The 13556-nt window shown below is 42.3% G+C and overlaps 1 protein-coding gene across 1 annotated transcript in view; it reads right to left on the reverse strand.

Annotated features, from left to right (window-relative positions):
- Positions 1 to 10454: 10454 nt before the first annotated feature.
- Fgf16 (fibroblast growth factor 16) overlaps positions 10455 to 13556 on the reverse strand; it is a 9564-nt gene continuing 6462 nt past the window's right edge. Inside the window, exons 2-3 of the mRNA XM_028771449.1 lie at positions 12061 to 12164; positions 10455 to 10700 (exon numbers count right to left, since the gene is read on the reverse strand). Of these exons, the coding sequence (XP_028627282.1) occupies positions 10455 to 10700; positions 12061 to 12164 (350 nt within the window). The remainder of the gene's footprint in view (positions 10701 to 12060; positions 12165 to 13556) is intronic.

Below are 13556 nucleotides of genomic sequence, written 5' to 3' on the forward strand. Positions count from 1 at the left end.
ACACACACACACGATAGTCAGGAATCTTACTATCAGAAATCTATCCAAGACAAACCAAAGGATGCAAAATCAATAGTCAAAGACACTTGTACTTCTGAGTTCACTGTAGCACTAGCAGCAATAGCCAAGATATAGATCCACTCCCAAAGCACTGGGAAGGCTAACTGTATAAAGACACATGGTATAAACACATTAGAACACTAGTGTTTTAGTTATTTATTTAATTTATTTATTGAGACACTGTGTCTACTTACTAAGGATCCCCTCAAACTTTTGGTCTTCCTGCCTCCATCTCACTCCATGCTCATACCATCTCACCTGGGTTTATGTGAAAGAGTATTTCCTGTCAGGCAGTCCCTTTCCTACCTGACCCACATTCCCAACTCCAAGAATAGTAGTTTGGAAAAAGAGATTATCTTTTTTTGAAGGCATGTTTGTTTGCTTTGCTTTGGTCTTGAACAGGGAGGGTTTCACTATGTAGCTTGACTGGCCTAGAACTTGCCACATAGACAGGCTGGCCTCAAATATATATATATATGCCTCTGCCTCTCAAATGCTGAGATTTAAAGGTATGAGCCACTACATCTGGGCTTAAAAAGAAATCTTGATGTTTGTGACAATATGACAAACCTGTGCTAAGGGCAATAGGCAGGCAAAGAGAGACAAATACCATCTGCTCTTCCTTGTATGGACCATCTCGAAAGAACTCAAGCTCCAAGGTAAAGAGAGAATGACAGTTATCAGGAATGGGGGTGGGGGTGAGGAATTGATGTAGGGATAGAAACACTCCAGTGGACTTTTTAAAACCTATGATACAGTAGGGCAATGATCATAAACGCTAATGTGTATTTCAGGCCAAAGCTTGGGACTGGAGAGATGGTCAGCAGTTAAGAGCACTCATTGCTCTTGCAGAAAACCTGGGTTGGCTTCTAGCACTCACATGGTAGCTCAGAACCATCCATGACTCCAGTTCCAGAGTATCAGATGCCCTCTTTGTTCTCCTCAGGCACCAGGCACACACATGTGATATACATACATGCATGCAGATAAACATTGATACACATAAAATAAATGAATAGACCTAAAGACAATCAAAACAACATCATATGCTAAGTCTCATTACAAAAAACGTGTCGATTAATATGTTAATGAGCCTTAGTCAATCATTCGGCATTGTACATGCATATCAAATTATCACATTCTATTCTATAAATATATGAAATTATAATTTGTCAGTTAAAACTAGTACTAATTCAAAATACCATAATGAAATACTAATACCTAACTAGTATGACAGTGAGAATGATGGGAAACAAGTGGTGGTTTGGCCATAGAGATGTTAGAAGCCAGCAGGGTGTGCTGATATAAGCCTGTAATCCTATCACTCAAGAGCTTGAGGTAGGAGGACTTTGAGTTCAAGGCCAGCCTGGACTATATAGAGAGATCTTGTTTCAAAAAAAACTTAGGGGTGAAAGAAAATAAAAGAAAGAACTGGCTGGGCAGTGGTGCCGCACGCCTTTAATCCCAGCACTTGGGAGGCAGAGGCAGGTGGATTTCTGAGTTCGAGGCCAGCCTGGTTGACAGAATGAGTTCCAGGACAGCCAGGGCTACACAAAGAAACCCTGTATAAAAAGAAAAAAATTGAAAAAAAAAAAGAAAAAGAAAAGAAAAAAAAGAAAGAGCTGGAACTCTTGTGTATTATTGGTATAAATGCAAAATGGAGCAGTCTTTCCACCAAAGCTGTTCCTTTTGGGCTGACCATGATGAGATGTATACCCAAGAAAATGAAAGCATTTCCATACACTCGTATATAGATCTTTATAGCAGCATTATTTGCCATATCCAAAAAAAGTAGAAACTAACCTAAATGCCTAGCAACTGATAACATGTGGTACATTCTTAGAAAGGAATACTATTCAAGCACAAAAAGAAATGTAGTGTAGATACGTGCTACAAAATGGGTGCCCCTTCAGAACAGCGTGTTACAGAGAAGTAGCCAGTCATGAAAGATTGCATATTGTAGAATTCAATTTATATGAAATATCCAGAGTTAAAAAATCCATAGAGACAGAAAGTAGACTAGGGGTTACCAGGGGCTGGCTTGAAGGAGGGGGTAATGAGGAGATATTGCTTAATGGTTTCAGAGTTTTTGGTTGGGGTGATGAAAAGCTTTTGCACAATACTGAAAGGATAATTAATGTTATACAGTATATATTTTAAAGTGGTTAAAATGGCAGATTTTGCTATGTATATTTTATCACAATACAATTAATTTTTTTAATTAAAGAAAAATAAAACCAAAATTAACACACACACACACACACACACAAATAATGATTGATAAGAAACTACCATTGGATTGCTTTCGTCCTCTGTGAAACGTGAGGGAGGCTCATCCGCAGAGACCAGAGTTCTGATCCAGAACAGGCTGCAGCTGAGCTCAAGACAAATGGGGCTGAACTAATGCTGTGTTCACGCCCCACTCTCATGATAAGAATCACCTGGGGACTTGTTAACCGTCCAGATCACTGATTCTCAAAGTATTGTCCAAGGAGTTTTGAGGGTCGGAGAGGCCTTCTCTTTTCCAGTCACATAGCTCTGAAACTAGCTGGATTTTTCCTCTACATTTCAGCCAAAAGAAAAGATAGTAAGAGATTGAATTTTGGGGCAGATATGAACATCTATTCGATTTTGCCACTGTAATTTTTCAGTTAAAAAAAAAAAAGGAAGATCGAGGCTCTGTAAACTGTTGCAATGCTATGAGGTTTGGTTAAAGTGGGAACTGTCTATTTGCTGTGGAGGCCATTGCAGAACTGAGACTTGGCAGGAGGAAAGGGTGCACCCCCTTGGGTGCCTCAGTTTCTACAGCTCATATGGCTCAGTTCTCTCTAAAGATTATGTCACATGTGGGACATTCCATCAAATGTCCAATGAGAAAAAAATTTTTAAATTAATGACATCTTTGATAATTTCACATTGACTTAATGCATTCTGGTTCCTCTCACCTCTTACCTTCTTTTATCTTCCTCCCACCTGTCAAACCTCCTTTCTTTCCAATGGCCTTTCTGTTCTGTTTTGTGGCCCACAGAGTCTAACCGGGGCCATCTAAAGCAATCATCAAAATGTTAAAAAATTAAACATTAAAATATCTGTCGTGGGCCCAAGGAGGCAGCTGGCCTAGTGGGTTAACGTGAATGCTTGGGAGGCCTAATGACTGGAGTTCAGTTTCTAGAACTATTGTAAAAAGCTCATCTTGGTGCTGTGTATTTGCAGTTCCAATACTTCTGGGGTGAGACAGGAGGCAGACATAGAATTAGCAGGGAGCTGATTAGCCTGGAACACACAATAGAAACAAGAGAGACTCTGCCCCAAAATAAGATGGAGGGAGAGAAATGACTCCTGAAAAGTAGCCCTATGCCACCTGTGTGCCTTCCCCAAAATGAATATACATATATTTATTAACATGTATAAGAAAATATACATACACACATACATATATCACATATAAAACAACAACAACAACAAAAGACACACACACACACACACACACACACACACACACACACACACACCTCCTCATAAAGACAGATACCAAAGAGTGGAAAATGTAGACTACTATCACTCTCAATTGAATGTTGAGAATATATTCACCTTATTAAATGTTACTTAAATTAATGAGTATCATCTTATCATTTTATAGAAAATACAGGTATGTTCCATCACTCACACTTTTCCAAGTAATTTTTGAGGGTGTACGGGTTTCTGAGAATGAAAACTTGAGAACGATTGACAGAGAAAACTGATCATTTCAGTTGCTAAGAGCAAACGTGTACATTTTCATTTAGGAGGTCTTTCTTGGGGGCCCTGGACTGTTTTTAGACAAGTACAGGTACTTACAGAGGATGCTTGGTATGTGTTGAAGCAGTGTAAAGGAGTTCAAATGCGAGGAGTGTTTACGGTTACCAGATGGAAATAAAACTAGAGGAACCAAGACTGTCAGGCTGGTCCCCTGGAGCTGTTGTGTGGGTAGTGACAGTGTTTGATGAGCAGACCCTCATAGCTGTGTCTAGCAGTACTGGCAACCCAAGAACAGAAAGTAGGTTCTGTAAACAGCCTGGGACTCAGATGGGGCTTTTAAAGTCACCTTGTACTATACACACGTGCCTGGCATTCAGGTTGTCCACTGAAAGGCCTTGGCCTGGGTTATGTAGGGGGAAGAGTTCAGGCATCTCTGGGATCTGAACATAATATCCAAAGGAGGAAAGCTGACAAACCTATAGGGTAGAGTTTAAAGAGAGACCTGGGAGGCATGGTGGGCTTTAGGCTGGTGAGACAGGGCAATGGAAGGGCACAATGCATTCCTTCAGATGAGCTCTACTGCTTTCTTTTCTGAGTCACATTCCCATCCCCCCCATGATGTGCTGGGTTCCTAGTATCTTCCTAGTGGTGGATGTTCAGCCCCTCCTATCTGCTTCCCTTTTCCCTGCTTCCCTGGTTCTCCTTGATAGATCCAAGCTTATGAAGTGCTGGGGAAGGTTTCGTAGCTCCAGCTATTTAGGAGAGGAGGAAAGCAGTCCTCAAGAGCCATCCTTTTGAGGAAGAAGGCTTGAGTTGCCCTCCAGACTACTTGGACCGAGCCCCAGTGACCCCTGGTCCAACTGCAAGTCCTGAGCCTGGTGTGCTTATTACTGTGCTCCCGGGGATTTGGTGGTGCGCACTGCAGAGACTTGGAGGTAAGAGCGAGTCATGTCTGTTTTTATGTTCTTTGACTAAGTTCCTTTGGGAAGCCCCTGCCATGTGCCTCCAATGAACTACTTGTGTCCTGGCGTCGTGCTTTGGTATCTTGTTGTTTTTTGAGTATGAACAAGCCTCATGGCCGGAATGCCTCTACCAACATTTCTGTTAAACTTTAATCTCACTTTGAGACTTTAAGAAGTTCAAAACTCACCAGCTATGTTGGTGTGTACTTGCTAATCCAGTAATCTAGGGACTGAGACAGGAGGATTTAGAGTTTGAGGTCATCCTGAGCTATAAAAGCAAGGGTCTTTCAAACTAACAAATGGAAGTTGAAAACTTGATCTGACTATGGTATCTGGTGGCGGTGGGTTAGGGTGAGGTGGGAGTATGGTGGTGGCAGTGGTGTCATGGAGGTGATTAAGGCTAAGGAGATGTTAAGGGTGAAGCACTAATGCTGTATGAAGATGGCTTCTGTATTGCCCTGTGATGCTCTGTGCCACTTAGGACTCTGTCTACAGTTCCTGCCAGTGAGGAGGACCTCTAGACACAGCTATCTGATTATGAATTCTTTAGCCTTTAGAACCCTGGGCCAAGTAAATGTTTATTCTTTATAAGTTAGTCTCTGGTATCCAGTTATTGCAAATGAAAATAGAGCAAGAGGAGACAGAGAAATGGCTTAGCAGTTAAGAGCATTGACTGCTTGTAGCTGGTCTTTGCTACTTTGTGGGCTCTTCTTCCCTCTTTTATCTCCACAGTTTTACCCCCCATCACTAGATAGGAGAGAAAGGATAGAGGGGAAAGAGATATATAGAGATCCCAGACTCCAATTGCATTCCTTTTGTTTCTTCTTTGAGCAGGACTACTAACTAACCACCACCAACCACCAGACCCGCCACTCTGGGCCTTGCATTTATATACCCACTGAAAAGTTCCCAGAATTCCAAACATCACACAATTGCAGAAACTCTCTGCAGCTAGCAAAACTATGCCTTTGCTAGAGCGGAGGAAAATCATAGTCAGTTGTTGAGGATGATCCGAAGCAGCTCCATATCCCACACCTGGGATTAAAACTAAAACTCACTCTTATAATATTTCTGTGTTTTTAAAAGAAATCAAAATATTACAATTGTTACTACAGCTGCTCTTCTAGAGGACCTGGCTTTGATTCCCAGCTCCCCACATGGTGTGTCACAACCATCCGTAACTCCAGCTCCAGGAGATTCAACACCCTTTTTTGACCTCCTTGGCCACCAGGTACACACACATATGCAGGCAAAGCATCCATATGAAAAATTAGAAACTAATAAAAGTTGAGAGAAAAAATCAGAGCAAGACATTAAGAACAGTGGCAGTAGGGGACAATGAAATGAGAGGAGCTGGCCTTGTCCTCCATGCCTTGCGACTTCTTGTCCTTCAGAGTACCAGAGATAAGTAAGACCCATGTCTTTGGGGGTAAGAAGATTTTGTTAGTATTTTCACACACACACACACACACACACACACACACACACACACACACACACACACATGCTCACATGGCCCAGATGCCAGATGATCTCCTTTGGATCATCATTATAAACCTCATGAACCCAAAGTTGGGGATCTCTGATTATCACTGTTTTCCTTAGCACTTTTAGGCAGCACTTTTAGGTCTTTGTATTGTTTGTAGGACCACTGTTGGTGTTCGGGAGAATTCTGGAATCCTTCCAGAATATATAGGTGGTAAGTTAATAACCACATCCTACCATTTATCTAGTATTTATCTTCTGTATACTAAATGACACAATATTCTTGTCAGGTGGTTGTCTAGACTCTGCTTAAAAACTTACAGTGACAGGGAACTCATTTTTTTTCTTGACATACTAAAGTTTATCTTAGTCCTATTCATGTATACTTCGAACTTGACATATCACTCTAGATTATTCTGTTATATAATACCCAAATACTTCCTCATCCAGGATTTGTAACATTTGTATGCATATATATATATATGATAAAGAAAACATGTATAGCTCTGACTATTCACCTAATCCTTCATTCATTCATTCTTTTAACCAATTAGCATTTATTTAAGACTTCCCACGTGTCTGTCTTGCTCCAGAAATAGGGATGCAAAGATGTCTAAAATGTGGTCTTTGTACATAGGTTCATCCAAAGCCAGAGCTGCAGAGCTTACTTTTCTTGAATTCTCTTTAGGTTGGTGCAACATAAGTCACTGTTTTAGCACTTTGGTAATACGCTGTCAGTTTGCTGTTGATTGAAATAGTGGTACTAGCTCATGCACCTAATGTCTCATTTCCAGAATTTATCCCTCTTCTTGAAAATGAGATTATTTGGGATTACTAGTCTATGTCTACATGTCACATTGATTGCTACCCTGAGTTCCAGCAAGAGCAAGCCCCCTGCTGTGCCATTCTTCTAGTCTTGTCTCCTTTATGGCTTTCTATCCAGAGGGAAGAAGGACTAACTCGGCATTCAGGGTCTTTCCCTGTCTCACTGCTATGGCATTTTTCTTGCACATCCTGCTGTGCAATAATGGTGCCCGTGGTCTTTCCAAGCCGGAGATAATGGGCCCATTTAAGTAACAGTAGACTTGCTTGCAGGGAGATGTCATTTTCTTATTAGCTACAGCAGATTTCATGTATCTCATAAGGCCTCACAAGTTGTGGTTGGGTATCAGAAGTTCTAGGTAATCAAATATTGATAGCTTAGGTAAAGTTTTGGTTTTAAAACCAAGATGCAGGGCCAGTGAGATAACTCAGTGGTAAAGGTACTTGCTAACTAGCCTGACAATTTTAGTTTAAGCCCCAGGCCCCACATGGAAGAATTAGAGAACCAACTCCTGCAAATTGTCCTCTGACTTCCACACATAGTACATGCATGCCTGTAGACACACACACACACACACACATGCATGCATGCAAACACTAAGTTTAAAAAGTAATAAAGGTGAATTAAAAAAAAAAAAACCAAGGTGTAGCCAGCCATGATGGTGCATGCCTATAATCTTAGTACTTGTAAAATAGAGAAACGAGGGTTAAATGTTCAAAGTCATCCTCAGCCATAAATCAAATTCAAGGCAAACCTGGGCTACATAAAGACCTGCCTCAAGAAAACCAAATCAAACCTAACCTAACAACCAAAACCAATAACAAAAAATCACAATTACGAAGGTGTAAAATTGGGTATTGTATTTCACATCTGTAGTCTTAATACTCAGGAGGCCAAAGAAGGGAGATCATTTGATCAAAGGTGTCTGAAAAGAACCTAGAAAAGCCCTGTCTCAAAACAAAAACAACAAAACAAACAAAAACTCCATCAAGGTCTGATGCTCACTGCTGACATGATAATCTAGATGGAGTGGTGCATACCTATAAAGTCAGCACTCAGGAAGCTGATGCAGGAGAATTATGAGTTTGAAGTCAGCCTGGGATACTTAGCAAGTTTCTAGGCCAGCCTGAGATACACAGAGACAACCTGTTTCAAAAGCATGTAACATTTTTATTTTAGAGAATTTTATAGACAGAGTTTTTTTCCATATCTCAACACTATGAATGTTTTGCTTTCCTTAATCCTATTGATTCTTCAAAGCAGACATTATCTTTGTTGGCAAACACCCTACTAAGCCTAGCCCACTGAAATGTCCACCTTATGGATTCCCCCACTCAGCATGCTAGCCAATGATCACATGTCATGCAATTATTTGGTTTTTGTTTGTTAGTTTTTGTCGTTATTTATTTATTTCTTGGAGCACTAGGAACTGAGCCATGCACAGAAGGCAAGTGCTCTTCCATTGAGCTGTAGTCCTAGCCCTAAATTTAGCTCTCACCACAGTCTTATTTGGTATTTCAGGTAAGTATCCCCATATGTGTGTCTTCTTTATTGGGTACTTAAATTGGGGTGAGCTTTAATAGCTCTTTTGGTTTTGCTTTTTTGTGATGTTGGGGGGATGGACTCTAGGGCCTGTCCCATGCTAAGAAGCACTTCACCATTGATCTGTATCTATACTACTGGGTTTGCTTTGCATGTGAGCTCATGTCTGTCTGACTCACAGGTCCAATTAGTTAGAAAAATAGTGGATGGGCAGGATGAGGAAGAACTATCCTAGATTCCAAACCTTTGCCCATCAGGCCTTCATTCTGTTGGTGTGCTGGTTTTATCACTTTGATTCCAACCTCTTGCACCCCTACTTCTGGAAATACCAGTCAACAGTCAATAGATTTGAAACCAAGATACTTAAGGGCTGATCTCAGAGAGGGAGAGCTCTGAGGTATGGAGCTAGTCCATCTTCATTCTCTGGACTAACACTTGCCCACCAATTCACTTATGAACCATTTGGTTGCAAAAAATCATTAACAAAAATCTATCATGCTTAGGGATCACATGTATCATATGACATGCTTAGAGATTCTCCGCAGAGCTTGGTACCATGCAAAGTGTCTGGTCCCGAACCAAGTTTCTGCTGATTTCTATCCTTGAGCAGTTCCCAGGTGATGGTGCTGGGCAAGAGCTGCTCTAAGGGAATGTGCTGACAGTTTCCCAGAATCCTCTAGGAGAAGCCCTGGTAAAAGATGGTGGTCACAGCCAGTAGGATGATGTCTTCTAGCAGGGAAGTTGACTGGCTCAAAAACTCCTCCCCTTGCTGACTACTATTTTAATTTGCTTCACCTTCATATCCGAAATGAAGATCCAGTGATTAGGTCTCTGCTTTTAGAGCTGTGGGCCCTCAAATCCCCAAGAAAGTTAGTTGAGATCTTCCTAAAGCTCCCATATGTCATGGGACCAGAAAAGAGTACTAGGTCTTGAAGGGAGGCTCCTGGATAATGCCACCACACTAGATGATGGAGTTATCCAGCTCAAGCTGCATGAGCCTGCCATCGGAGATTTTATTGACCTGGAGAAAAAAAGCTGGGCAGCCTCTTCATTCTACTGAATGTACAAAGCAATAGAATTAGACACTGGTTTTATAATATAAAGACAATTTTATTGTCAAATAAAAGCCTTTAATAACTCATTTTTCCTGTTTCAGTAGGACCTTATTCTTTCTGAAGAAAATCCAGTCATAGCATCTCTCATTAAAAATAAAATTATTTTGAAATAAATAAATATATAAAATAAATAGCATATACATTTCATAAATAGTTTGTCCTTATGCACAGTATCCATGCTTACATTTTAATATCATTTCCTTACAACCTACCCCGTATCTCCCACTTCCGGTGGCAGGAAAACTGCATGTCAGGACGAATGAGAGATCTGCAGAGCCAGGGTAGGGGGTTGCAGCAGGGTTGGAGCCCCTAGGATTTTTCAAATGACACTTTCCCAACGCTCTTTAGGTAGCATCTGTGGCAGATTCCTTGGTCTTTCGTTTGTACCCCATCTTAAGGTATCTGGGTAGATTGTGAGGCAAGACAGCCCTGGCCCTCAGTGGGGGCCCTTGTTCTTTGTCATGCCACCTCACGGGAAAGAACATGAGTAAAACAAAAAGTATATACAAGATTCCCTCGGAACCACCCCTCCCCCCACGTCCCTCCCCAAAATAACCCAACCTTGATATACACTTTGAACAAGGGGACAGCTGGGTCATGTTGAACAGTAAGTGCTTCTCTGTTATCTAATTGATAGGAAGGAAGGTTTGAAAAGCTATGAGTATAGTGTTTGCAGAGCCAACCATGGTCACAGAGTACATGGGTCACAGAGGTGGCACCAAAGGTCCATTACCTATAGCGGAAGAGGTCTCTGGACATGGAGGGCAACTTAGAAGGATCTACTGGCCTGGGTAAAAAGTGAGTGAATTTCTGGTGTCGTTTAGTCCTGTATCCCTCCCGGGGTGAGCCGTCTTTATTCAGGGCCACATAATACTGTCTCTCCGAGTCCGAGTGTTTGTACAAGGTGGAGGCATAGGTGTTGTACCAGTTTTCTTCAAACTGTTCCCGGAAAACACATTCACGTGTGAGTTTCTTCTGTGAGGGTGAGAAAATAAAGCAGAGCCCGTTACATGACTATTCCTCCCATCCCAGCTTGCTGGTGGAGAAACCCTGAAATAGCAACAGCACATTGAGATTAGAAAATTTCAGTCCTGTCTCCCTGTGTGACCAAGATGTCTTTTTTTTTCCCCCCAAGCAGCACAAAAAACTCCAGGTTGTATCTTCTTCATCCTCCTTCAGGAGCCAAACAAAAATATTTTAGGTGTGATCTTTGCTGAAGCAAAGAGATTTGGAGGAGCTGGCCTTGGCTGGCTCTTTAAATGCTAGAATTTCCATTATGGCCTTCCAATGCCCCTCTGGCACCCAGCGAGCTTGCTTCCTATTTAGGGCTAATAATGTTCGAATGCATTGAGATTACAGTCACCCACATCAACTGGCAGGCAAAGGCCATGGGTCTATATAAAGCTGCATGGGAGGTGAGCTGTGATCTCTCCTAATGAGCAGCCTGTCAGTTGGAAAGCTCAGAAAAGATCTGCTCGAAACACTCCTCCAATCTGGCTACTTCAAGCTGGCAGCTCCTGGGTTTTCTGCTTCTGGCCCTTCTCATAGTTGATCGGGCCGCCATACTGTTTACTGGGGGTGCCCGATACTGAGTGCTGGGGACAGGCCTATCTCCCAGGTGTCAGGGAAAAATGTGTTCTGATTTTATGGGGTGTAGACAGCCAGAATACTGGGACTATGTGACTCAAAAGTTCGAGCCAGAATACTGGGATCCCCTGAAAGGGTTAAGGCCAGGGAAGTTATGCCCCAGTGCTGGGCTAGCTTCCAGAACACAGAAAATGTATTGCAGCCAGCCCATTCCTTGCTAGGGGTTGGGGCTGTCACTAGTCCCTGGAACCCTCATTCTTCATTTGTTGGTGTTATGTGGCCTTTGGGGCTCAGCTGAAGCAATCTGGAAAGCAGGGGCTGGGTTCTTAACTTCAGAATCCTTACTGGAAGGCTGGCTCTTTCACTCTATGTTATTTTGTGCCTGCTTATCAGCTCCAGCTTATGGGTACCATTAAAACTAAGATGTGCTCTTTAGATGAGTTAATGTCCCAAACCCTGAGAGCATCTACTGACAAGCCAGCCCGACTTCTTCTTATCACAGCACTAGCAGACCCACTCATGGAAAATGTGAAAGCAAACTTATCCCAGAAAACCTTGTTTGGATGGAGGGCTGAACAAGTGAAGGAGTAAAATGGGGCAAGGCCCTGAACAGCCAGGAACAAGAAGACCCCAAACCTTGAGTCATAAAAGGGCTCTCAAGTGCTTGAGAAACAATTTTATCCTTTGCCTCAGGCTCTCTAAACATTGGTGGTCATAGCCTCTGATAAATAGAAAGGCAGAGACTTACCGATCCATACAGCTCTCCTCGTTCATTCATTCCTAGGTACAGGCCAGAGTCCACTCCCCGGATGCTGATCAGCCCCACAGCCAAGCTGATAAATTCCAGAATTCCTGGAACAAAAAAGTAGAACAGCATTCTGTTACTAACATGGAGCTAGGGGCGGGAGCTGTTCAGGTGACGTAAGCGATCAGTTATTTACCTCCAACTCCATAGAGAATCATCTGATGAACCCGTCGTCTGCAGTGAGAAATGAAAACCTCAGAGAAAGTGCTCGCTCTCTCCATGCCTTAGTTTTTCCATGTGTAAAACTGAAGAAACAGTCCCTTCTTCCACTTAATACTCTTAGATGTGATTTCCTGCTCTCCTTTGCGGTGCTAGTGTGTTAACTTGGGGCCCTGAGCATGCTAGGAATGAGCTCTGCCAGTAGGCTATACCACCAAGCCTCTTAGGCATAGGAGGGTGAAGAAACTATCGAAAGCTTTCTACCAAATGGTCCATAATTACAGCGCCAGTGTGGTGAAAGACCACATGTTTCAAAAAATGGCAAAGCGGTGTTCTCAACGCCAAGTCATCCTGTCCCTCCCTGGCACCCACCTGCATTCCTTTGCTGTCCTCTAGGCTGAGCATATTTTTCAACCTCTCAGCTCTTGTGTCCTTAAAAACCACATGAGGCTGTCAACTGCCTGTAGCTGACTCTAACAAAAGCCACCCAGGCCATTCTCTGTTCCTTCACCCTGTTTATGGCAGGAGGGAAAGGTTGGCCTGAAACGTGTCCTCAGCTTGCTCAGTCCCAAACTGACAAGGCTGCCGCTCTCTCCCTTTCTCTTGAGAATTTCAAGTTGAGCCACAGCTGAGTTGGCAGGTAGTGTTGGACTCCATACTGATTTGAGATGTTGCAACTTTAAGGGGAAAGGGAAGAAATTAGAAATGTCCTTTTAACTGACAAGGTGAGAGGTGAAGATTTGAAAATATTTCTATTTACCTCATGAAGGAAAAATAAATAAATTATACAGAAGATAAAAGGGACAGGGAAACTAAATCTGAAGACTTCATGATTTTGAAAATAGTACATATATTATCTAGAAAGATGTTAACAGTCAATTAAATTCTTCTTTGAGATTCTAATCCCTCTAACCACGATTTCAGCAGAGATGGAAAACTTGCTACTACTGTCTGAAACCATACACTGAGCTCACACACCTAGCTATCTTTCATGCCAAAATTAGAATTATTAAGGGTAATATTTTGAATATTCTACCCAGGAGGTAGAGCTGATCCCACAAAGATAAGGAATTTGAGGCTGGTAGGTGGCGCAGAGGGTAGTAAAGGCACCGGCACCATGCCTGATGGTTTGAGTTTGATATCTGGGACCCACATGGTAGAAGGAGAGAACTGACTCTTGCAAGCTGTCCCCTGACCTTCATATGTGTGCCATGGTACATGTGTCGCATGGAATCTCTCTCACTCCTCTCTCTGTCTCTTTTACACACACACACACACAG

This window comes from Grammomys surdaster, unplaced genomic scaffold (assembly GCF_004785775.1).
Source record: "Grammomys surdaster isolate TR1022 unplaced genomic scaffold, NIH_TR_1.0 207, whole genome shotgun sequence".
In the NCBI taxonomy this organism is placed as follows: Eukaryota; Metazoa; Chordata; class Mammalia; order Rodentia; family Muridae; genus Grammomys; species Grammomys surdaster.